This window comes from Lemur catta, chromosome 10 (genome assembly GCF_020740605.2).
Source record: "Lemur catta isolate mLemCat1 chromosome 10, mLemCat1.pri, whole genome shotgun sequence".
In the NCBI taxonomy this organism is placed as follows: Eukaryota; Metazoa; Chordata; class Mammalia; order Primates; family Lemuridae; genus Lemur; species Lemur catta.
This window is the reverse complement of record NC_059137.1, coordinates 2,732,629-2,758,493: the sequence shown is the minus strand read 5'-3', so window position 1 is coordinate 2,758,493 and position 25,865 is coordinate 2,732,629. Positions and strand designations below refer to the sequence as shown.

At 54.1% G+C, this 25,865-nt stretch overlaps 1 protein-coding gene and 1 non-coding gene across 3 annotated transcripts; one reads left to right on the top strand and one right to left on the bottom strand.

Annotated features, from left to right (window-relative positions):
* The first annotated feature begins 400 nt into the window (after window positions 1–400).
* LOC123646797 lies at window positions 401–527 on the top strand. Its single transcript, XR_006738046.1, has one exon. It is a non-coding gene; the product is annotated as a U6atac minor spliceosomal RNA (small nuclear RNA).
* A 3,319-nt stretch (window positions 528–3,846) lies between these two features.
* Window positions 3,847–25,635, bottom strand: WDR5 (WD repeat domain 5). 2 transcript variants are annotated; one of them, XM_045562304.1, is made up of 14 exons: window positions 25,573–25,635; window positions 22,468–22,632; window positions 21,339–21,447; window positions 20,882–20,955; window positions 20,243–20,332; window positions 19,959–20,048; window positions 19,657–19,740; window positions 15,078–15,133; window positions 11,114–11,160; window positions 8,454–8,529; window positions 7,020–7,053; window positions 6,610–6,684; window positions 5,798–5,885; window positions 3,847–4,621 (listed from the first exon to the last, which is right to left on the bottom strand). In XM_045562304.1, exons 2-14 carry the CDS (start codon window positions 22,546–22,548, stop codon window positions 4,521–4,523), a joined length of 1,005 nt encoding a protein of 334 aa, XP_045418260.1. In that variant the 5' UTR covers window positions 22,549–22,632; window positions 25,573–25,635; the 3' UTR covers window positions 3,847–4,520. The 2 variants fall into 2 exon arrangements, with proteins under 2 accessions (XP_045418260.1, XP_045418261.1); XM_045562305.1 differs by lacking the exon at window positions 25,573–25,635 and having other exon boundaries at window positions 22,468–22,702.
* Between the last annotated feature and the right edge of the window lie 230 nt (window positions 25,636–25,865).

Genomic DNA, 25,865 nt, shown 5'->3' with positions numbered 1-25,865 from the left:
TCCGGTCTTCGCCCTCTGATTCGTTACTAGCCACTTCCGCTTCCTCAGACAGTCCTGCTCCTCTTCCCGCCATCCGCAAGACGTGTCGCCAAAGGAAGTGCGTGTCCGCCAGGTTTTGTTTCCGGAGGAATCTGCCTCTCCGAGGGAAGCTCGGGACTTTAGGTTGTTTCCCTCAGTCTCTGATTGGCTGGTTTTATGAATACATTATAGGTGAAAAAGATAGGTTTTTTTTTTCTTATCTTTCAAATTAACAAATATGATCGAATGTGAACAGCTGTGATGTCCTAGTGGATTCAGGTGCTTCCACGAGTGTGCTTCTGGATGGCCGGCAGGAAATCACCGTCACCGAAAGGCGAACCAAATATCGGCTCATAAAAGATGTGCGGGAGGCAGCTGAGGCGTGTTGTATGAAAGGAGAGAAGGTTAGCACTCCCCTTGACAAGGATGGAAGAGGCTCTCGGGCCTGTACAACACGCATACGGTTAAGGCATTGCCACCTACTTCGTGGCATCTAACCATCGTTTTTTTTTTTTTTTTTTTTTTCTCCCCTGCTGCACTGCGTGCACGTGCACTGCGCGGACACAGGTGTGTGTGTGTGTGTACAGGTGCCCGTGCATCGTGCGGATGCGTTGCGTGCACAGGGTGTGCGCACAGGTGCGCCAGCTCATGGTTGTGAGGGGTTTTTCACGAAGTCTGCGCTTGCCACCTCCCCTTCTTGGCACTGCACCGTGCACTTGCACCCCAGCACCTGGACAGGTGGAGCCCTGCCAGCAGCGATGGCTGCCTCTCATCAGCCACAGCCCGGGCCCCGGGGACGGGCCCGCGCCCTTCACACGCCGAGCAAGCACACACAGGCCCCTTCCCTCGGGGTCATCCCATGTTCTGGTTATCTCCACTCCAAAAGGCCTTATTTGAACCCTCCCTTTTCCTGCACGCGAACCTTTTGACAGAAGAGTCCATCAGGAGAAATCGGGAGACCTTGAAATATGAAAACAAAAATCCCTGGTCATCGGTCTAAGGCACCATTCCATCTCCTCTCCACCCTGGCTTGCTTGCTATTTTACGTGTCAATTGTATGAAACCGATGGTGCCTGATGTATTTTGACCATTTTTGCCAGTTGAGGATCTATTTGCAATTTGTATAAAGTGTGGTACTTGAAACTGGCGGTAACATACACCTTGCAGGTTCCCTCACTGAGTTTATACATGAAGTCTTTGCTGAGCACTCATATTCGTGTGAGTCAAAATCTCACCTCTATCTACTACAATAGAGTCTGCCAGGCTAGGCAGTGAGAACTCAGGGCTGCCCTGGGTTCGGGGGTGGGTGTCGCTCTGTTCAGGCTTCAGTATCCACTGTCCCTTCCTCTGGGTGGCAGTGCCTGACTCTCCTCCCCCCCTGAATCTCTGTTCTCCTTGGCGGCTCAGCAGAGAGCCCTTCCTGTTTACTGGAACCTTCCCTTGACCCTAAGGTACTCCTGCCGTGGACGGTGAGTCCAGCCACACTTCCTGCGCAGGCTGAAGAGTAGGACATGCCCAGATGGAGCACACAAGCCTGCTTCCTAAATTACATACATGCACCCTGCCCTGGGCATGTTTCCTGTACACGCAGGGCTCAGCTAAGGACCTCGAAAGATGTTTATCAAATTAAATAAAACCAATCTGGTCAATGACTCCACTGTTTGAACACGCACACACGACCACCTGCTGAGTGTTCTGAGTCATACGTGGAGCCTCAGTCTGGTGGCCACCAGCTTTCACTGCCCAGTTACAGGGGACACAGGAGACAGCCCCCCAGAGACACTCAGCAAAATCCAGACCAGGGAGTCTACAGGATCAATCACTGTTTCAACAGATAAATGCTAGGGAAAAAAAATGGAGAAACTGGAGACTTTAAAAGGCTGGAGACAAACCAACCAGGTGTGGGTGAAGACCTTGTCTGGATCTTAAACTAACCGTGTACATAGGCATGCACACATGTACATGCAAGCACACATGTTCACATGCATGTGTACATGCCTTGCATGTGTAGTGTATGTTGCACATAGGTATGCATGTACTCATGCACTTGTGTACATGTGAATGTGTGACATGAGCACACATAGACGCATTTCATACGTATGTATCCTGTATGTATGTGTACACACACATTTTAAAAAGATACTAGGACAGCTGGGAATATCGGATATTTAAAGAACTTGGGTATGAAACAGTATTGTGGCCATCAAAATTTTGGAGACTTTCCCTCAGAGATACCATGAATCCACTGCTTACACGACAAAATGTCTGGGATTTGTGCTAAAATCATGGCAGAGCACTGGAAACAGCATGTCACAGTCCCTGCAGTGGGGACAGGGACCCATGGGTGTGTTGGAAAGCTTCCGTCAGCTTGTCTCTAACGAGCACAGTAAAAGACGTTCCCTGAGACACCGGTGGCAGGAGGAAGTATTTTGGCCGCCTGCTTCACGTTGTCGGTGCTTAGCAAGAATGTAGAACTTTACAAAAAGTTTACTGTGAATAAGTTCAGGACTTTCTCACAAAGCACCACGGCACTGGTGACACTGCCCGCCCCACCCCTAGGATAAAGCCCCATGCAATCACCCTCCCTCCCCAAAGTGACAGCTACGTTTTGGGAATGTTAAGCAATTCTTAGGAAACAAAATTAGAAGACATGAAAATCTTTATTTTCAAAAAGAGAATGTATTTTTACATAAATCTACAACAGAGAATTCATATGTAGAAAAAATAAACTATATTCAGGGATACAGCCCTCAGCAGCACGCCCCTTCCCCTCCTGGGAGTCAGCTGACACGAGAGCAAACCAAGCTGGAAGAACCTCAAGGTCCCCTAGGAAGTCCCGGAGCTGGGTGACGGAGACTGACTCGGGGACCTTCCCGTGTCTGTTGGGACAGGCTGCAAACGCAAGGGCCCAGACCCTGAGTGCGAAGGACAAAACCCAACCCATGCTGCTGTAGCAATTCATTTCTCAGTTAACTCATTTACACACCTACTTCCAAAAGGCGGGTCTGGGGAAACTGCCAGCAGCTTATTTCCACAGGACTTCGATGGGCTTCCTAACCCTGTGCCACCAGAGGATCCCCAGGAGGCCTGGCCAGGGCCCCACTCGCTCCGTCCCACTGAAGGCCGACGGGGTTGCCCAGAACCCGACCGTGGACTCCAGGCCCTGACGAGGCGGAGCTGCTGGCTGAGGCCGGTGCCATCTGCAGACCCGGAACTGACTGCCTTCCAGGTGCCAGTGGCCCACCCAGCGGTGCCAGCGGGACAGAGCCACCCTCCTGGCTGCGCACAGCAGCCTCCACTGCAAAGTCTCTGTGAGCAGAGTCGGGCTCGGGCCACACCCCCGCGGGTGGGCGGCAGCTGCAACCCCGCTGTGCAGTGAGCAGGGCCACCACCACCGCCCAGCCCTGAGCACCAAGAAGCACGACGCAGAGGAGGCCCCAGCAGGAGCAGAGGGCGGGTGGGGGCAGGCAGGGCAGGCTGTGAAGAACACCCAACCCCCACAGGGGCCGCCCAGAGATAGCACTGGACCCGGGCCAGCAGGAGTCAGACCTGGACGTGGGGACCCGGGAGCCTCCTGCACTGGGGCTGCCTCCAAGGCTCCCGAGGGGGACTGAGCAGCCTCGCTCCTTGGGACACCCCCTGCTCCTGCCACCCCACTACCTATCCACCGTGACCCCGCAGGGAAAGGCCTCCTGAGAGTGAGGGTGAGTGCACCAGCCAGGGCATCCGCCTTTTGAGAAATCCTTCCAGCCTCCTGCCCCTTGTGAGACGTTCTCTAAAAAGGCCAAGTGCGGACACGCTTCGCATGAGGACGCAGGTGCCACACCGTTCACAAAATCCCTCCTTTTATTACAGCTTGTGGTGCTGCCCGTGGTATGAACATCGGTGAGACAAACAGGGGACACTGCAAGCTCCACGCTGTCAGCGCACGAACTACGCACTCCCAGGACACACAAGGCTCTACACAAATAATCTTACAACGCTGTGTTTCCAGAAAGACTTGAAAATACGCCGGGAACCACTACAGGCGGGAGCCGCGTCTCAGAGCACCTACCGGACAGACAGGGCCAGGCCACGGAGACAGGGCGGCAGAGGCCGGCAGGCCAGAGCCGGGTGGTGGAGACGGGTCACAGCGGGCGCACTGGGGCGGAGAATATCAAAGATACAGAACATTTACTGGAAAAAACACAACTCATCATAAATTGAACTTCACCTTCTTGTAATAAAAAATTAAAAATTTTTCTTGACTCTTGTGTGAACACGATACAGAGTAGGAACACCTCCCTAGACAGTGTTAGCGAATTGGCAAGAAATGTCACCAGCAACTTTTAGAACTTTCTGGTCATCCACACTTTCCCTGCGGCCAAATCATCTTCAAGGAGGCGGCGGCTCACGTCAGGCCCCGCCCAGATCCCCGGGCCAGACCCGGGGGCCCCTTGACACCCACTTTTCTTGCCAATCCAAGTCAACTTCCTGACAGTCTGTCGTGTGGCGCCAAGGACTCAGCAGTCGCTCTTCCACAGCTTAATTGTTTTGTCGTTTTCTAGTGCAGCCGAGGCGATGATGTTCTCTGTCGGGTGACAAGCTGTGGAGATCACAACATCTGAAAAGAAGGAGACCGTCAAGAGTGCTCCCCTCGCCTTGGGGGGCGCCACCCAACTGCCCCCCAGGAGGACGAGGCCTCACCCAGCCCTGACCACCCTGCACCACGAGGTGGTTTCCGGGCAGCAATGAGCATCGCCGCCCACCTCCTGCTCCGCTCAGGCAGCCTGGAGGGCGGGGCAGGAACCAGGCCCAAGTGTGGGACAGCTGGGCGGCAAGGCCGCAAGGCAGCACCAGCCACGGTGCCCACAGGGAGGCGCTCTGCAGCACCACCGGCTCAGAACCCCACCCCATGGGGGCAACAGACCCACTACGGTCCTCAGTTCTTTGTGGACAATGCCCCTCTCTTAGCTAGACCCAGGGCCACCCACTCCCACCGCCTCCCACCACTGCTAGCCCCCAAAGCACCCTGCGGGGCTGCGTCTGTCCCTCAAAGGCACGTCCACCCCCTCAGCAGGGACATCCTATCTAACAGGCTGGCACGTGAGGTCAGCCAGCTTTTCCATAAACTGCAGCGCTGTCTCCTGCAAGAGTGAAGGAGGTGGCAGCAGCCCAGGCCCAACATGGAGGGTGCCCAGTGGCCCCAGGATGTCAGTCCCCTCCCAGCCTGGGTGGAGCTGCTCATCTCAGGCAAGGAGAGCAGCACTGCCCTAGAATCCCACAGGGCTGCAGCGCCCCTGCCCTCACCGACCCCAGGGAAGGGCCAGTTCAGGGAGAGGCAGTGAGGAGGCAGCAGCGGCCTTCGAGGGCAGCCAGGACCGGGGATCGGCAGGCGCCCACCCAGCCTCGTGAAGCCAGGACCTGCCTGGGGATGGGAACCAGCGGCCCTGAAAGAGCCCGAGGCTCCAGGACAGGGCGCGGGTGGCCTCCCTGTCCCTGGCGGAGGAAACAGCTAGGCATGACCTCGCCCACCTGGGCAGGCGCAGAGCACTTTCCGGACCAGGACACCTGGCAGGACCCGTAAAGGAGGGGGAAGCCAGGAGCCAGGCTGAGTCAGGACCTGCCCGGTGACCCTGGGCAAGGGCACTTGGCAGCAGGCTCCAGAATGGGCAGTGCCCCTCCAGGGCCACCAGAGGGCTGAGGAGGAAGAGGGAGCAGGTGGCACACCAACAACTTTCTTCATGAGCCACCACAAAACCAGCGAGTGGCATGTGGCTCCTACGACGCAGGCGCTCACCTGTGTGGCCTTGTAATTTCTGTACAATCTCTTTTGTCTGAAGGTTCCAAATGTAAACCAGGTTATCCTCCGAGCCAGACACGATCCACTGGGCCACGGCAGGGAGGATGGGACGAGAAAAGCCAGGTCAGAGTCCACACGTGTAGAGGGGCCAGAACCCCAAGACAGTCCTCACCCCGCTCTGTGAACCCAAACAAAAGCCCCACTCGGCTCCAGCCCAGCCTGAAGCTCCCTTCTCCCCACGCCTGGCCACACTCAGATGGCCAAGACCCACCTGCCACCAGAAAAGCAGCCAGGCCAGAGGATGTTTTCCCAAATTACCATTTTCTGACTTTGTCACTCATATCTCAGCCAAGTGTCACCCCTACTCTTAGTCAATCCCCTCGATTGAGGATAAAAGTGAGAGAAGAGCACTGAGACCAAGCGGTGGGCAGGAAAATGCACTCCCCCCACCGACCACCCCGGGGCAGGAAGGGGCTGGGAGGGGAGGCGGGCAGCAGCCTCAGAGCCAGCGCGTCACTCCCGACTGGCAAGGAATGTGCCAGCCACCCCACTCTAGCACAGCCTGACGGCAGAATCTCGTCTCCATTGCAGACAGTGAGGCAGATCGAGGGAGAAGGTGTCCCCGACACACGCAGCCGAAGCAGCGCCAATACTTGGCACGGTGTGACTTCAGTTTGGTTAAAACAGAAAACGACTGTTTTGTGGGCACAGAAAGGCCTCTCTGCGAGTATAAAGCAACAACCCCCATCGGGTGTGACCGCTCACGAGTTGGGAAGGTGTGAGAAGCTTCTCGGGTGGGGGAAACTCACCTTCCCACCAGTGACGGAGAAATTGGCAAATATGCAGTACTTCTCATTCTTGTGGCCAGTGTAGGTCTTCAGGCACTGCAACGGCAGGGGACAGGCGAGTCACAGGTCACTATTGCCCTGCGTGCTGGATAATTCTACGTTCTAAGTTCGGGCACTTTACCACTAACTGGTTCTGAAAATTACTCTAAATGTACACGGCTACAAAGCCCACACAGTCAACGCTTTGACTTGCAGACTGGCAATGTGCAAGAGCCCAGGCCTTTCAGAAATCTGCACCAAACCAACTCAGTGGGGGCGGCTTTCCCAGCTCCCTCCTGCGGGGCTGCCGGGAGTCTGCTCTGCTACTGCCACGGCTGTGACGCGACACAGGCCCAGGCCTCCATGACGATCGCGCCTTCGTGGGAGCTCACCTTCCCCTTGCTGTAGTCCCAGAGCTTCAGGGTGCTGGAAGACAGAGAGAGGGGGTGAGCAGTCGCTTCCGGGGGCATCCCTCACCACTGCACCCCACTCTGCTGCCCCCACATCGCAGCAACCCCCAGCGTCAGGTGCAAGGCCAGTGGGGCTGGAACCTCCTTCCCCATCAAAGTGAGGGTCCCCAGCACAGCAGGTCGGGCCCCCCAGGTCCACAAAGTCCAGTGACTTGATGACATCCAAGAACATGACATAAGAACCCCAAATATTTGTAGTTCAACGACAGACTTTTTTTTTAGTAAGAGAAAAATTATAAAATTTATTTTAACATCCCTACACAGAAGCCCCCAGAAAATGAAGATTCTGAAGATTCAACTCCCCGCAGCGTTCAGAAGCTTATACAACTTTTGGATGAAATGAGTAATGGGAAGGAAAGAGGAATCCTGCTGAGGGGCAGTAAAAGAATACTAGGGAGGACAAATGGGTGGGGAACAGGGGGGAATAGTCCCCCCTGTGGGACTATTTAAACGCGTCTGAGAGATGGGACATTATCTTCTTAAAGAGTCTGCTCAGGTGTGGTCACATTCCTGGTGTCACGGGGAGGGGAGAAAAGAACAACTTCTGTCCCGGTGGGTCTGGATCTCAGGCAGGTAAGGCAGCAGCCACGTGGGGAGAGGTGACGGTGTGGGGAGATCAGAGACCTCGCGGCTCCTTTAGTCAGTCCAGCATGTCAAAATGCCATATTCTGGGGTGAGTTTTAATTTCTTTCAGTCTACACTTTGAAACTAAAGAGTTTCACATATTAAACGACAAGCAAAGATAGACTTTTAAAAAGGAAGCAGCTGGGTGTTGTGGTTCTAAATCAGTCCATGGTCAGCCTCACAAGGACATGGAAGTCGTCCTGATTCCAGAAACATGCAGAATAGACGTCTCCAACACTCTACTCATCCTAGGGGCAGGAACTTGCCCCGACCTCCAGGGGCTGGCCAGGGACAAGGCCGACCACGCGGCCCTCAGAGAAGCTGCAGCACGGTGGCCTCACAGGGCCCCCAAGGGGAGAGGCCAGGGCTTGAATGGCCACCCGGGAGGGTGACAGTTTACACAACCAAAACTCTGTCCCATAGTTTTGTCACAGGTAAAACTGAGGTGCTCAGAGGTCAGAATCAGAAAGGACCTCCAGGATACCCGTCCTACCCGGTCCTCCACGCAGGAAGGCTGTGCCCACCCCTGGTCATCCCAGATCCTCTTCAGACCACAAATCCAGCCACCAGCGGTCGGACGGGGGCCTTCCTTCCAGCCTACCAGCCCACATCCCTGCAGCCTGGGCTCCAGCAGGAGTCCGGATCTGGTACCAAGAGCAGCGCCCTCTCCAAGGTCTCCTGCTGGGAAGGGACAGGCGTCCCTAGCAGGGAGGCCACCTTACTTGCACTTACTTGTCCAGCGTGGCAGCCAGGATGTATTTGCCGTTCGGAGAGAACTTCACGAAAGACACTGGGGGGTTATCGTCATCTGCATCGAAAACAGACAGGCTGACACTGGGTCGGTGCCGGCGGCTCTGCCGGGAGGAGAGACAGGACCCGCTCCCCGTCACCCGTGTGGGCGTCTGAGTGAGGGCAGTGCCACCAGTGCCAACACCACCACGGAGCCACCCACACCTTCGCCTGCCACTGGCACCGGAGGGTTCTCGATGCCTCAAGCCCATGGCCCCGAGGGCACCTCTGACAAGGGACTTTAGGAACACAGCCCACGGCAAGCCACACGCAGGTCACCAGCCCTTCTCAGCACAGGACATGAGAGGACGCGGGACACTGACTGCCTGACGGAAGGTGGTTTGCAAATACCCAGCTGGACTGAGGACTCCCCCACCGCCACTAGGAGCAAAGTCACCTGGGTAACCATCCCAGACGCCCTCCTGTTGCTTAGTTACGACAGCAGGAGACTCTCACGTCCCTCCATCCAACCTTTATGACGCTGCCCCCACATCTTTGCCTCTAACACTCTAGGCAAAAAGCTTAACCCCGGGGTCCTGGGGATGCAGGGACAGCTGCCCTTCCTCACACAGTTGAGAAGGAGTCAACGCACCCAGAAATTGCCAACAAAGGCCAGAATTCCAGGACGTGATAATCCTATTTAATCCTCAGGGTGGGAGGAAGGCGTACTCCCCTCGCCTGGGTGCAGAAGAGGGAGTTCAAGGAGGTGCACCCTGAGTGGGTCTGTCTAGCCAACCGGGGCCCCCTGAGCATGCACATGCGCTGGTGTGTCCCAAGCACCAGAAAGGACGCAGCACACGGCATTACCACGAGGGGGACGCCGGGCCCCACCAGGCCCCCGGGGCTTCCACTCCCACGGGCCGGTCAAACACACTGAAAAGGCACAGGAGTCGGTGTGAAGCTCTCGGGCCCTCGCCCGGGGTCACACTGCATCAGGCAGCCTGGCCGAGGGCCCACTTGATTCAGTGGTGCGAAACAGTGCCCACTACGTCCAACCAAGCTACTGTGGCAAAGCGTGACTGGAAACTTACCAGCTGACCTGTCTCAGTGAAGACCGAAGGAGAAATGAGATGGAAAACTACCCTCGACCCCTCTTCCCCGACCCTGTGCCCTGCACTCAGCGGGCGTGCAAACCACCTGGTGCCTGGGCTGGCCCCGGCCACGGCACGCCCTTGCCGTGTAGCTCTGGGCTGGGCAAGCGGCCTCTCTGTAAGGTGGGGATATACCCCTACCTGCAGGAGTTACCATGACAGCAAGCAGCAACACGAGGCACACCAGGCGGCAGCTTGAGGGGGCCACGATCCTGCCGGGCAGGGCCACCCACACCAGGCCTCTGCACAAGACACTGACTGACACAGGGTGACTTCGCTGTCACAACGAGGACATACAGCAGAGGAGGGCCTCAGAGAGCAAGAAAACCTCAAAGGCCCCTGTTAGCAGTGACCTGTGCCCCCCAAACTCATGTTCAAGCCCTAAGCCCCAGAACTTCAGAAGGTATTTGGAGACTGAACCTTCAAAGACATGATTACGTGAAAATGAGGCCCTTAGGGTGGGCCCCTGTCCAATCTTACTGGTGTCCTTCTAAGAGGAGGAAATTTGGACACGTGGAGACATCGGGGCACAGCCAGGTGAGGACGCAGGGAGGAGGCGGCTGTCTGTAAGCCAAGGAGAGAGGTCTCAGGAGGAACCAACCCCAGACACCTGGTCTCTGACTTCCAGCCTCCATGACCATGAGAAAATAAATCCCTGCTGTTTAAGCTGCCCACTCTGCGATAGTTTATCACAGCAGGCCAGGCAGACTGAGGTGGACACGTGTTCCCACGACAGCCTAGGGAGGGAAGAGGAGCTCAGGAGGCAGCACCTCCCCAGGTGGGCCCATCCCCCTGCCTCACCACCCAGCTCCCTCCTCAAGGCATGGACCTGGCAGATGCCCCAGGAGACCACACCCCACCCTATGCTTCTAACCTGGAACTCTGACCTCCGGTGGCCCAAGCTCATCAACCTTCACAAATGCTAACACTGCCCCGATGAGAACCCTTCCCAGCTCCCTCCTAAAGGCCCATCGCTGGTCCTCCAGCCACACACCCGCCATGGCCGGCTGCCCAGGCCACACGGGTCTTTCCTTCCCCTCCTCATCCCCAAACGCAGACCTCAGGCCCATCCCTGCTCCCAGGGCACCTCCGCCCACCTGGGCAGCAGCCCTGGCAGAAAGGGACGCTCTAGGGCAGGGGCTCAGCTGTGTCTCCCAAGGAACCACCCTGGCAGCGAACACAGCAGCAGGGGCTCCAGAGCTGCCGGCACAGAGGGCTCAAGGGGGTCACTGCCGCAGTCCCCAGCAAGGCTGGATGGTCCAGGCCTGCGTGGGCGCTAACACAGCCCCAGACTTAGCCGTCAGGAGAGAACTGGCAGGAGCAGTCAGAAAAGGAGGAAGATTCCTCCCAAAGGGAGCAGACCCAGGACAGAGGACAAAAGATTAGCTCATGGAAAAGGTTGGCTTCCAGGAAAACCTCCAAGAACAAGGGCAGGAGAGATCACAGCAGTCCCCCTGGCAGGTCTGCGGACAGAGGAGACCCCCGGCCGGGAAGCGAGAGCCCAGCACTCACCGATGAGCGTCTTCAGGCACTGGCCAGAGGCGGTGTCCCAAATGCGACTTCAAAGCAAAAAGAACAAAACAGTTTGAGGAAGCAAGTTACACAAGGAGGCTTGTGCGCGCTACTATGAGCCAGAGACAAGTTTTAGGACTGAGACGCTTTCCCTCGATCGCATTTAATAATTACTCTCTTCTCTTCCAAGGACTAGACTGTACACAGTCCACACACGCTCCGTGCACCCAGACCACGGTGTCTCGCCCACGAGCACTGCCCACCGGCCCTCCAGGCCGACGGGGGCACCCACAGCCTTCCTCGCAGGCCTCTCCGCGCACACTCCAGCACGCAGTCATGAGGCAGAGGGCTTCTTTCAAATATAAAAATTAGAGTATGGTATGCAATTTTCCAGACATCCCTTTAGTTAAGTAGCAACAGAACATAGTCGAAGACCACTATTCCCTGAATGGAGGAGCCAGGCCCTTCCATCCTTCCAGTTTCAGGGTTTCTGTGATTTTTGCCGAAACAGACGCATTTTGGAAGCAGAGCCCGCGTGTGTGAGCACCTACACTTCTGCAGCCCCCAGCAGTGGCGCTAGCTCGGAACAGACGACTTGCCAAGCATCATGTCCCCGTCCCGCGGTCTGCCAGTGTCCATGCGCCCTCCCCTGGGCACTGACTCTGTCTCAGGGCAATGACCTCTTCCCCGTCACTCCTGCCACTGCAGATGCTCCGGGAACAAGACCACACTGTGCTGCAGCCACCGCAGCTCAGGTTTTAAAACGTAAAAGTGGCAGCTCTCCCCCTTACTCCGTTTTCTCAATTCTGTCAGCAAACAGCTCCATTATGCTTCTCTATAGATCCTAAATTCACTTTATCCAGTTCCACAGATGCCCTGGAGGGATTCTAAACGCAACTGTGCGACAGCAGATGCGCTCAGGACAGCAAGTGCTCAGCCACCACCGAGGATGTGGACGTGTGACTTGTCTCCCGAGCCTTAACTCTTCGGCGTGTCCTTTCAGTTAGACTTTCTCACTTCCTCTATGGGTCCGTCCTGCTTTCTTATTAAACATGTTCCTAAAACTCTCAGCATCTCCGTCCCTGTTACGCTAGCTGAATGTTTTCCCCAACTGTACAGAGAAAAATAGTCACTTTTCAAGCATTGGCCTTGCCAGACACACGATCACATTTTGTAGCCAGCACAGCCTGGCGGTTCTAAGCCCAGAGTTCAGAGCTACCACCTGGTCTGTCAGCAGCTGAGGGACAAGTGGCAAGTGTTGTCGCTGCTGAAAAGTAGGGATGGGATGGGATGGCCATAGCCAAGTACCCACATCGTAAGTTAAACAAGTGAATATTTGAAAAGCACAATGGTGGTGGCTTTTAAATTTTTTAAAACACACAAACATACCATCTACAAAGAGATAAATCTCTATCCAATTTTCATACAATTATTTTCATTTTCTTATCACATTAACTAGAAACTCCCAACAACGCTGAGTAACAGGAAACGGGCATGCCTGTTTTGCCCAACTTTAGCAGAAATAGTCTTAGCATGTCACCATCTGCTAAGAAAGTTATTAGTTCTCAGTAAACAGCAAACAACATCGGCTTATCTCGCTTAAGGGTTATCAGGAGTGGCTGCTGGGATCAGGTGTCTTTCCAGCCTCTCCCGATAAAGTATATGGATATTTGCCTTTAATTTGTTGATACAATTAGATTATAAATTTCCTGATGTTCCTGTTACTATAATTCTTTCATTAGTCGATACACTTGCTCACTCATCGAATATTACTTTCTGATACACTGCTGGATTCAGTTTGCTAGTATTTTCTTTGGAATCTGGCACAATATTCCCGAGTGAGGTCCCCTGTTTTGGATAGCAGGGTCATGCCAGATCCCTGAAATGAATAAGGGAGCCTCGGCGTTTCCTATGGTCTGCAATAGTTTACACGACCTTACGAGTTTCTGTCACTTAACTGGATTCAGGTATAAATCCCAGGGATTGATAGTATTTTCAGGACTCCAATGCCATTTTCCAGTCTCTTCAGTGGTGACTGGCCTGTCGAGGTCCTGCCTCATGCTGAGCTGCCTCCCTAGAGCCCAGGGCTGTCAGGGACAGACGCACTCACTCTTCTTGACTCCTCCCTGACCTGCAGTTTTCCCACCCACTTCCTATTTCCAATCTTACTTATGTTTGCTTTTTCCATAATTGCGCTTATGATAGTTTTAACTGTTGGCCTTATCAAAAAATACACCTTATTTTAATTTTACAAATTCCCTCCCAGTTTCTTTGGCATATTTTTTCTCATTTCTTTAGAAAGTTTTGAGAGCCAAGTCCACAAGTGATTCTGAGACTGCTCTGTGCTCTTAAGAAAGGGTTGGGGAACACACAGGTGCCGAGAGACTGTGCCCCGAGAGTCCCGGCAGCTCTCGCACCTCGCACGCCACGGCCCGCCCTGTGCACCTCTTCCATCTGGCTGTGTCTGAGTTGTGTCCGTTATAACAAACTGGTAAGTGGTCAAGTGTGGATTATGCCTTTAATCTCAGCCAGCGCAGGGCCCCAGATGACCTCGTTTGTGCCGCCACACATGCTGGTGACCTTGGCCCCAAACACCGTCACAGTGCTGGACCCGGAGCTCAAACCCTGCAGGTGAGGGCCTGGACCTGTGCGCCACGGAGCCTGTGGACAGGCTGGTGACCAGGCGTCCCAGGTGTAACTGACCTGCAGTCACCTCCCTCCAGACCCATCTAGCCAAGACGCACGATGGGACCTGCATGCTGACCACAGACCATGACCCTCTGGGGCTTGTGGCGCCAACACTCCTCGGAGAGTCAGACTGGAAACTCAGTGAGAGGTGCACGTCCAGGGCCCCAGTGCACACCCTCACCTGCACAGCTGGAAAGGAAGCTTTAAAGGTGCTTCCCATTTTTATTTTGGAAGAATTATGTTACCTTATTGCTAAATACAATTTTTACTAAAAAAAAAAAAAAATCTACTTTGTGCTCGTAGGATACACTATACTCTATATGCAGTGAAGAAATAGCTATTGGTATCACCCAGATTCGCTAAGTCCCAAGTCCTCTTCGGTCAAAGTCTAAAAGAAATATATTAAAAACACTCAAACAATTTTAAATCAAGTTCTCCTTATATTTCTAGTTTCTATCTTTTACCTTTTGGCTACTATGCTACCTAGTGTACAGAGGTCTCTAATTCTTTTCTACAAATTCCACCTGCTTTATCACACGTCCCTCTGCCCTGGCCGGAGCATGTTTTCACCTGAGGGTTCCCGGCAGCCCAACCAGGAAGTCCTACTAAGGTCTTCAACTCGGCCAGGGGCTGCCACGGTCCCGTCTTCCCTAGTGACACCTGAACATGCTAGGACGCTAAGCCCTCCACACCCAAAATACAACCCAAATGCTCTCACTCCCCACACCTGCCCCCATCATGAATGCTGCTGAGCTCAGTTTAAACATTTTCTTCCTCGTTCTCCCCCGTGTCTCCTGCAGACCCTGGACACACAGTACAGACGCCCAGTTCCACAAGCATCATCCACTCAGCCCCAAGTGGGGATTCTGCAGGAAACCACGTCCCTCTGCCTCCCGCCTTTCCCTGTGCCGGGATCTGTTCCGATTCACCTGTCCAGGACTCTGACATTTCCTCAATGGGGCAAGATGATACACTCTCAAGATCCTCCCGTAGCTGCACCTCTTTCACCTCCAGGGGTCCAACCGCCCCTTCTCCAGGAGCTCGTGAAGAGCTCGTGTGCACGCCTACCTGCAGCCGGAGGCTCCCAGCCACACCGACCCCTCAGAGCCCCCGGAATCATATCTGCACAGGTCTGTGGCCCCGCTAGAGTGTAAGCTTCTGGGACGTTAAGCACTTGCGTCTCTTTTTTTCACTGCTGTACCCCCAGAGGCTGGAAAAGTGCAAGAATAGGCTGTTAGTATTTGATGATTAAATGAAGTAAAGGTTTTCTACTTACCAAAGACCATCGTAGCTACTTGAAACTATCAAGGATCCATCACGATTAAAGTGAACCTGAGAATTAATGAGTGGGAGGGAAAAAAGAAACTTACTTTCGAGCCATCAACAGACCGCTGCTCACCTGAATGGGCCTGCTCTTCAGGAACACACAGGACAGCAGGAAATGCACGTCCCAACGCACACTGGAGCCACAGACCCGGCTCCAGCTTTCGCTCCGCAGGTATCCTGAACACGCTCAGACACAGGTGCAAACGCACACAACCACCATTCTCCCCTGGCGTCTGAAACAGTTTGGTTTATGACGGACACCGTAAAAAGAAAGATCAACCTCAAAATATGGCTCGAGTATTTAAATCACGTAAAAGCTACGAAATGTGCTGCTGAAAAGAACTAGCACCACCAACCAAGCCCCACCCGGCTCCGTGAAAAGAGGGGCAGCTTCTAAGTCTGTCCGTCTACACTGGCACGAACACAGCCCGACAAGGTCGATGTGGCTCAGAATAGCTTTCCCTGAGCCAGCAGTAACAAAGAAATGATAAAAACCAGGAGCGAAACACCCCCTGATCAGGCACCATCATAGGAAGGGAAGCCCAGAGCTTCCCACTCGTGCATCACCCGCCCACTGACAGCTACCAGGAAGCCCGAGGCCCAGACACTCTGAGTCCAGGGACACTGGCTGGTGGAGGCTCAGCTCCTCCTTTTCCAAAGAGACAGAAATGAGATCCAGGCTGCTCCAACCCTTCCGTCTCAGAATAGGCAAGGCTCCGACTGCTGGGTCCCTGCACGCTGACCTACGGTGTTTCTAGATCACTGGTTTTATCTGTGTGCCTAATATACAAAGAAACTGCAACCAGACAATGGTCCTTCTCTTACAACCAATTTATTTGGTTTTTCTTATTATTTTTTCCAGTTGAGTCTTACTGGGAATAAATGTAATCACGACATCAGGAGCTAAGGATCATAACCAATTTCTATCATTTTTATTTGAGTCCTAGGCAGATGGGACCCAGAATAAGCCTTTTTACAAACAAGTCACACCTTTTTGAAACTGTCTGGTTTCACGCTATGAGTGAAACATTTTCTATGTGAAATTAAGCTGCACAAGGAAGCCCTGGCTTAGCTATTCAGGGATGGGGCTGAGGCCGTCTGTTTGCTTCTACTGTCCAGACCAGAGTTTCTGGCTCTCGGCACCATACGTTTTAGGCCAGACTCTTCTGTGCCGTGGGGAGCTGTCCTGCGTAACAGCAACCTTGTCCTTTCTTCACCAGATGCCAGGAGCATCTAGTTGTGACAACCCAAACTGTCTCCAGACATTGCCACGTGTCCCCAGACGCCAATCTGCACGCACCAGAAGCACCTGCAAGCTGTGAAGGCTCGGACTCCTGGGCCCCACCCCAGAGCTTCTGACTGGGGTGCGGTCCAGAACGTGCATTTCACACTCGCTCCCAGGGGATGCTGCCGTTGCCGGTCTGGGGAACACACCTAGAAAAGCGCTAGGCTGGACTCGACAAGAGCACACTGCCAGCTGTGGGTATAATTTTAAGCTTTCTAGTAGATGCATTAGAGAAGTAAAAAATCCAGGAGAAATTAGTTTAATAGAGTTTAACCCAATGTATCTGAAACATTATTACTATTTCAACACATAATATGAAAAATTATGACAAGATACCTTACATTCCACTCTGCTGCCCTAGGTTTCTGAAGCCTCAAGGTGTACAGCAGCTCACATGTGCAGTGCTGGGCTGCCACATGTGGCTGGTGGCCGCCATGCTGGACAGTGTGGCTCTCAAAGATGTTCTCCAGGAGACACTGGAGAGCTTATTAGCAATTGTTTGCACCCTATTTCCACCAGCTCTACAGACAGGCTGCTCTGGCAGCAACAGCTCCTGTGACCATCTCAACTGTGACCATCTCAAAAGTACTCTCCTAACTCACAGCGATCACCTAACCACATTCATCCCTATCTTAAATTTGTAAAATAGGCTCATAGCAAGGCCACTGTGCTAGATGGCAACGAGGGGACATGGGCCCCCAAAATTCACACCACCAATCCCGTGCTGTGCTTGGCTCCAGCTTCCTAACCATGTCCAAATACCACCCACTGGCAAACATGGCCTGGCTTTTCCATTCAAACAAAGTTCAGGTGTGAGAAGCCACACGGCCTGTACCGTACATTCTAGAAGACAGCCAAAAAGTAAGCGCTGCAAAGAAATAAACAAAGCAACAGGAAAGAACCCAACAGGGGACGGCAAGTCGCCTCAGATAAACAGTCCAAAGGGCGCTCTGGGCGCCCTGGAGCAGACGAGCAGTGCAGAGGCTCTGGAGAAGGGGGCGGCCCACTGCTCAGTGTGGGGTGAGGCTGCAGATGCCTGGCCCGAGGGGCCTTCAGCTGAGGAGCAAAAGGGGACGGGGCCTGCACCAAAGCAGTAGACAGCGACGGAAGGAAGGCAGCAGAGTGGCCCCCTGCCTTGAAGTCTCTAAAGCTGCAAAATACACCTGTTAAAAACTAAATGTTCATAATGACACGGAGTTTCCCCTTCCAAAAGTCATCCTGCAGAAACCACCACACAAGCACGCAAAGCCGTGCAAACAAGATGTTCAATTCACTCCTTTTTGTAAAAGTGAATGTTACACACAAGCACTCGAGGGGTGACTGGCAAATGTTACCTCCCCACACAGCAGCCCGCACCAGCAGCCCACGGGCAGGGGCAGGTACCGACATCAAAGACACCCCAGACACCCCTCTGCGGCAGAGACGGCTGCGGAACAGCGGCTGTGCTGCAGCACCACTGTTACTACAGAGCGAAGAGGAATGAGCTGGACTGGAAAACACAGCTTCAAAACCACAAAGCAGAAGACCCAGAGGAACAAACCAACCACTCGGCCGCTGACACAGGGTGGGAGCTGGGGAGATTCTGAGTTTCTCCTTTCTATGTTTGCTCACCTGTTTTTGGATACAGGGTCTTGCTCTGTCACCTGAGCTAGAATGCAGTGGCGTCATCGTAGCTCACTGCAACACTAAACTCCTCGGCTAAAGTGATCCTCCTGTTGCCTGGGCTAGAGTGCCGTGGCGTCAGCCTAGCTCACAGCAACCTCAAACTCCTGGGCTCAAGCAATCCTCTTGCCTCAGCCTCCCAAGTAGCTGGGACTACGGGCACGTGCCACCATGCCTGGCTAATTTTTCCTATATATTTTTAGTTATCCAGCTAATTTCTTTCTATTTTTAGTAGAGACAGGGTCTCGTTCTTGCTCAGGCTGGTTTTGAACTCCTGACCTCGAGCAATCCTCCCGCCTCAGCCTCCCAGAGTGCTAGGATTTACAGGCGTGAGCCACCATGCCCAGCCTGGCTAATTTTTTTGTATTTAGTAGAGATGGGGTTTTGCTCTTGCTCAGGCTGGTCTCGAACTCCTGGCCTCAGGCAATCCTCCTGCCTCTGCCTCCCAAAGTGCTAGGATTACAGGCATGAGGCACCATGCCCGGCCTGAATTTTTTTAAAATGAGCAAATGTCACTTTTGTAGGACACCAAGACATTTACAATCCTACCTATTATCTGGGAGTCCTACCTGCAGCCACCCTGGACCACTAGGATGCTCACAGAACACTTTCTTTCAACTCAGGGGCCATCAATAAAAACAATTTTTCTGGCGTCTTCATGGGTATTCGTTTGCCACCCCTAGTCTGAAAGTCAGTTCTGCTCTGTGACTCCACGTGCCCTAGAGGGCAGGGGGACTGGTAGCAAGGGCCAGGCCTGTACGGCATCACCTCCACAGTGAACAGCCTTTACGACAGCGTTGACTCTGGGCCCGCAGGGGCCGTGTGCAGGTCCCAGACTCCACAGCCCCACCTCAGCCCAGATACACTATGTGTCCTGTACATACCAGGGCTTTGTCTGGTGTCTCAGCTCGGCAAAAGCCTTCCAAGGGTAAAAGTGCTTAAAATCACGCACCACCGGGACGTTAGAACACAAAAGCACATCTGCTGGCCAATAGTGAACAAACCATACGCATGATTCCTTCTACTTCTTGAAAAAGGCAAGCTTGGCTAAGAAATCACCTCAAGCTCTTTGTTAACAAAGGAAACTTTTGGCCATTTTTTCAAAAGGAGCAATTTGTGATACTGTGTGTAGTTTAACTCTCATCCACTTGCTTTGCAGATGGCGTCTGCAAAACGGCAGGACACGTCCACACACAGAGCTTGTTCTCCAGAGGGCTCTGAGAGCTCCCACCCACGACTCGGTCAGCCCCACCACCCGGTCCACCAACACCAACCATGCTCAGAACTCCCACTTCCCCTGTGCTCACGCATCCCAACACACAGCTCCCTCTGCCCCAAACGCCCTTCCAGGCTGCCTTTCCTGTAAGTGTCAGTTCCCGAACACCTGTGGCCACCTGCCTCCCGGCCCACACAAAGGGCCTCTCCACAGGGCACCCCGCTGGCACCTAACCTGTCCCCCCACTGCACATAGGGCCAACACACCTCTCGGGTCCCCAGCCCCCAACCTCTGATCCTCACTCTAGACTGCTGTGCAACAGGAGTCGGCTGGACACGGGCCATGTCCGGTATCAGAGGGACTTACAGCAGAGACTGGATCTGAGTGAGCTGGCAGAGTCTTGAGGCACTTCCCTGTTTTCACGTCCCATATCCTCACACTTTCATCAAACTGAAGACGAAAGAAGAGATTAAAGTGATTCTACAGGAAGAAGGAGAGAAGACGAGATTCCCCAGAACTAAGACCTGCCACCACCTCATCTTCCCCAGGAATGGCACAGAAAGGACTTGAAGCCCACCCACCCTGCCCGTGGTGCTGTGCAGTGAGACACAACCACCTCCCACACCCAACATCGCCTCCCACAGAGAAGACACAACAGCCGCACTTACCGAGCCTGAGACGATGAGGTTGGACTGGGGGTTGAAGTTACAGCAAAAGACATAATTACTGTGCCCCTTCAGGGTTTTCAGACACTTTCCCTAAAACACAGTAGTATTAGATTACGTTATTCCCACTGGTTATTTCCCCAAATATCAGCGTCCGGCCACACTCATCAACAGCTTCAAGGCACACCTGACACCCCGCTGGTGACTGGCTGTTCCCCAAATCAGCCCCAGCCCTTTGCCCCCCGCAGCCAGCCTTCCCTGGGAGAAGAGCACCAAGTGCTGCTCACCGAGCTCACGTCCCATATCTTCAAGGTTTTATCATCTGAAGCAGAAACAAGGAGGTTGGAATCTGACGACCAGGCTACATCAGATATTCCCTTGGGAGAAAAAACGTGGTCACCATCTTGGCAGGACAAGACACGCCCAGCCAGCAAAGGTCAAAATCCCAAACTCCCACCACCCCCTCAGAAGTTCCCCGGCTAGTGTGAACCACACGGAGGACACACAGCACAGCCCCAGAGGAACAAGCAGACTCTGTGGCTCTGCCAAGCCTCACAGACAGCAGAAACTCGTCTGTGGACGTCGAAAGCATTTGCATTAAAAACACAAGGGGGCTGGGCGCAGTGGCTCATGCCTGTAGTCCCAGCTCTTTGGGAGGCTGAGGCAGGAGGACTGCTTGAGCCCAGAAGTTCCAGGCTGCAGTGAGCCATGATGATGCCACTGCACTCCAGCCTGAGTGACAGAGCGAGACCCTGTCTCAAAATAAAAAAGAAAAAAAAGCCAACCCACAAGAGGCAAGTAAGTACAACAAAGCACAGGGGAAAACTTACATCTGAACACTTGGCCCTCAACACAGGCCTGACCCTACTAGACGAAAGGGGCTACCCTGTTAACAGTCCACTTCACCCCACATGGTTGGGACCTACCAGTTTGTGACCAGATATGGTTTTCTCAAATTTTCCATCATATGCTCCCCAAATTTTAATGAGTTTATCAGCAGCTGAAAGAAATAAAAAGGGGCTGAGACTCAGTGCGGGACATGGGTGTCCAGCCATCCAGAATCAAGCCTGGGCTTCCCCCACGTGAGCCCCTGGTCATCAGCATGAGGTGAACCACACAGGAACCCACTCAGCATGGCCGAGCGCAGGAAAGGGCCAGTCCCCTCCCCGCTCCCCAAGGCCCCCCTTCACTCTGGAGGGGCAACGGGCACAATTTCAACAGGCACTGACTGACTTCTCCACAGTTCCTGCAAAGGGACACGCTGCTTGCTATGACGACTCAGTGGCAGTCCTAAAAGCAAGCCACCCCCACAGCCCCTTTCCTGGTTTCCTGATTGCAGGTCAGACCAGCTGCCCCCGGCAGCTGAAGTGCTCTGCTACGTACATGAACTTGCCAGCCACTCTCCATTCGGGCTGAATTTCACGGAGGACACTGCTTTGGTGTGGCCCGCAAGGGTGAACTTTAGAGCATAGTTTGGTTTGACAGGTGTGGGCTGTTGGAGAGACAGCATAACTTAATCAGCAAACAGTAACCACCACTGTCCAGTTCAACAGATTTGACTCTTAAAGTTTAAGTTCAGATATTTGGCACTCCAAATCCACATGCCAAGTGCCTAACAGAAGTCTTCATCTGGATGTCACTTTTTAATACATTGACTGCCATGTGAGTTGTATTTAACTCAGGCCAGTTTTGAGCCCGGGGCCGCATGAAGAAAAACCCTGCAGTTGGTTGATGAAAATCTTACTTATTGATGTTCTCATTACTACAATATCTACAATTTAATTCTAAAAACATGAATTGCATTGTATATAACTCAAGCACAGAAAATGATTAAAAAATAACAAACTAGAAAGGATCATTTGTTTTAGTAAAACACCACGGCCCCAGGGAAAAAAGATTTTTTTCTAGTGTAGCACACACTCGTTCACTGTGTTAACCTGAACATGTGTAAATCTGAGCCCATTATTTCCCCCTCAGAAACCCCCCGCTTCTCCTCTAGTTCCCACCTCAGTTTCCACCATCGAGCTAGAAATGTTCAAGGCCCTCGAGGCACCACCCCACCCGAACCCCACCTCCGACCCTGCCCCATCACAGGGGTCCCCACCAGCTCCAGCCTAGCCCTCCTCCCACCCAAACTCTGGCCTCCCCAAAGCACCCCTGAAGGCACTGCTCCCTTTGTCAGAGCTCCACGGAGGGGCCTGCAGGCCTGCCTGCGTCAGCGTCGTGGGACAGGGTGGAGGTGCTTCTGAGGAGATGGTTTCTCAGTGCCACACAGACTCTTACAATCAGGACCAAGAGTCTGTACCTGGTAAAGCCTCCTCTAAACTGGGTGACAGGTTTGGGCATCCCTGACACAGCATGCAACAAGCATTTATTAGGTGTGTGACCAATGAATAAAAATTGGCAGAGATGTTTAACTTAGTAGGGGAGACCACTTATGGGCTTAATGTTTCCAAGAGTCCCTTAGCATATTTGCCCCTGGGAGGTGCCCCAGGAACCCTTAGGCAAGCACCTTGCTCTGAGTGGCAGAGGAGGAAGGGGTCGGCTGAGCCCTGGCAGCCTCGGTCTCAGGCTTCTTCTCCTCTGTCGCCATGGCTCTGAAGCCCACCGTGCAGGGGACGTGGCTGGAGTCACAGTGGAAAGAGGCGTTCTGCTAACCAGGACCTAGAGTGGGGGCCTAGGCCAATAAACATATCGTGTTTTTAAAAATTGATTTCCAGGAAAAAGGATAAACAAGAAAACATTTGATCACCATATGAGCCCTGTAGCAAATCCACTGTTCCAAACTGGGGAATCTATCACCCTAACTCCATGCTAATACTTTTCAGCTGCTCCGCTAAGATACCCCTGCTCTCCCCGTTTCCTGATCATAATGAAAGACCTCAAGGGTGCTTCCTATTTTGTCATCCAGATGTTTGTAGGGATGCGGCACAGTTTGTGCAAACAGCATGCAATTTTCTTCAAAGAGCCCTTGTCATATTGAAAAACCAAAAGGTTTCTTGACAGAAAACTAACATGCCAAATGACAAGACTAAGCTTCAGGGTGTAGAAGTTTGGGAACATGTCCAAATCCTAACAGGCTCCCCAAGTGAGGCAATCATGTTAATGACCATGTTTGAAAACAGGAGCTAGTGCATCCCGGGGGCTCCGCTGTCGCTATGCACAGGCTGCAGAGGCGAGGTGCCTTCCAGAATGGTAACAGTTCACAGGGCTCTCATCCCTAGTCAGGTACCACAGGACAGCAACAAGAGGAAACCAGAGCTAGCTCTACCAGCTGGAGTTTCCACATCCTGCCTTCTGGAAACAGCCTGGAGTCCAGCAGTGCCACTGCACGCAAGACCCATGCTGCAGAGGAGGGAAAAAAGACTGCAGCTCAGTTTCAGCTTAACGACAGGGAACCATCCAAATCGTGCAGTGACTAGTTTCCTCTACCACAGGGACAGATCCCGTTACTTGAATACATCTCATAAAGCCACCAGATTATTCAGAAACGAGGGACAGCATTGCTAAAAAGGAGAGCCAATGAGACATGCTTGCAAATATCAGTGGCCATACAAACCCCAGAAGCTGGCACTGCCGTTAATCTAACGACTTTACACACTGCCAATTCTAGCTTGGGGCTGAAAACTGAAGTCTTGCACAGGCTCCTTATAAGGCGAAATGGAAGCCATCAAAAAAGAGCATGTCTCAAAGTCTTCATCCCAGAGGAAGGAAGAGAAATTACAACACCCAGGGGACAGAGAACAGGTGTGGCCACAGCTCCATTTCACCTGCAGCAAAGATTACCAGCCCAAGGATGGACCACGCTGCACGAAAGGCCAAATACCATGGGGGGTGGGGGGCAGGAGGTCCTGTAGAGCTACCCAGGGGACAAGGTGCTGGCAGGAAGCTGGTGCTCAGTCAACACCAGCTACTCGGTGCTTATCTTCAGTGCAACTGGCCATGCCAATTTTACCCAACTGTTGCCCACTCCTCTGCAGGACGTACAAGCAGAGGGGAGAGGGGAGCTAACGAAACCCAAGCAAAGAAAGGAGCTGGCAAGTCTGTTTCAAAGGCCCTACTGTGAGGAAGCCAGACCAGGGCAAGAGCTGAGCGAAGTGTGCTGGCGCCCCACCCATGACAAACACCAGAGGGAACAGAAGAGGCTGCGGTGGCGGCTGGTCTCTACACTCTCAGGGATGCAAGAGGCAGCTCAGGGGACCTAAACTAGCATAAGGTGAGGCTCACCTGGAGGTGAGTGGTGACTACTGCAAACACCTGGGTGCCATCAGGTGAGGAACAGATAGGTGGTCTTACAGAAATGGTGCCCAACCAGCCCAACTCTTTGGGCTCAAAAAACATTAACATGTCTAAAAAAAAGTCAGCCTGACTTTTAAGAATGTGATTTCTTGATCCAACAGACCAAGTTTCTTGGGTGGAGCCCAGGGCTTGGCACTTTCCACACTCAGGTGTTTCTGTGGCACAGCTCTTTTGAGGCCAAAGGGAAGCAGGTTAGGGACTTGATCTCATGAAGGAGAGGCATGAGATGAGGTGGTTGCATGCAAGGCAGTTGGCCTCCACAGCAGGTGCTGCCCCTCTTAGCGGCCACAGCTTTTCGTCCAGGTGAGCCTGTCCAGGTACGCCTGACCACCTGAGGTCGAGCAACCAAACATCAGCATGCTCTCCTGGACTACGTGTCAAATGCAGATCCCTGGGCTCCAGCCCAGATACTGGAGTCCACAGGTGTGCAAAAACAGGAAGTGATCTGCATTTTAAACAGGCACCCAGGTGACTCGCAATCGGCCAGCAACAGAGTTGGGACCATCACTCTCCCCACCTTGGTTGTTGGACGCACCCGTCCTACGCGTACCTTGCCACAGCTGGCTGTCTGCTCACCTACCTGCCTTCCCTATGGGGCTGGGACAGCACCCGCCAGACTCAAAGCTTACAAAAGCCTTTGGGGAGAGAGGTAAACGGGCCGGGGGTAGAAAGTTGCACGAGGAGGACAGTAAAGAGTGTCTGGTAACAGCACGCAAAATGGCTCTGCAGACGCGACCAGGAGTGGCCTGAGGCCTGCACAAGGGGGGCTCTCCCCGGTGACAGAGGACCCCACCCCAGACCCTCCGCGGCAAAGGATGCCGCCTGCAGCCAGGCCGCGCAGCGGGGTCGGCCTGGGGGCACTGCCGCAGGCGGGGAAGCGCGCCCGGTCCAGGAACTGCGTGCGCTCGGGGGTCCGGGGCTTTCCATGGGGCGCGCAGAACGGGGACATTTGAGGGAGGACACGTCGGCCGCGGGAAAAGGAAGTTCCGACGCCCCAAACCCGGGCTCAGGTCCTGTCAGCGCGCCGGCGGGGCACGGGCGGCGAACGCGAGCCGGGCCACCCGCGGGCGGGGCGCCAGGGAGGGGCCGGGGCGGGAGCGCGGGGCCCGGCAAGGCAAGGGGCGTCTCCAGGGAGGGCCCGTCCCGCGCAGGGCGCAGTCCGGGCGCCCGGGGACCGCCGCGGCGGGACAGCGCCCGGGCTGGGCCGGGCCCGAGGCCCGGCAGGGAACACGTGCGGCGGCCGGGGGCGGTGTGGGGGCCCCCGGCGTCGCCCCGCCGCCCGCCTCGTGCCCGCCGGGCCGGGCGGCCGCTCGCTTACCTGCCGGGCCGCGGCGGCGGCGGGGCCGGGCGCTCAGGGCGTCGCGTCAGCCGCCGCCTGGGCGGGAGCGCGGACCGAGCTTGACGAGGCGGCGCTCGAGCGGGCGCCAGGCAGCGTGGGGAGCGGCAATGCGCGTGCGCGAGGGGAGGGGCGTTGTCCATGGGCGGGGCGAGTGCACAAAGCCGGCCTCTCGGAGGGGCGCTACGGGCAGCGGCAAGGGCCGGAACACTTCGGGCACCTCAACGCCTTAAAGGGGCAGCGTGCGGCGCGCACTTCTGCTTCAAAGCATTGAA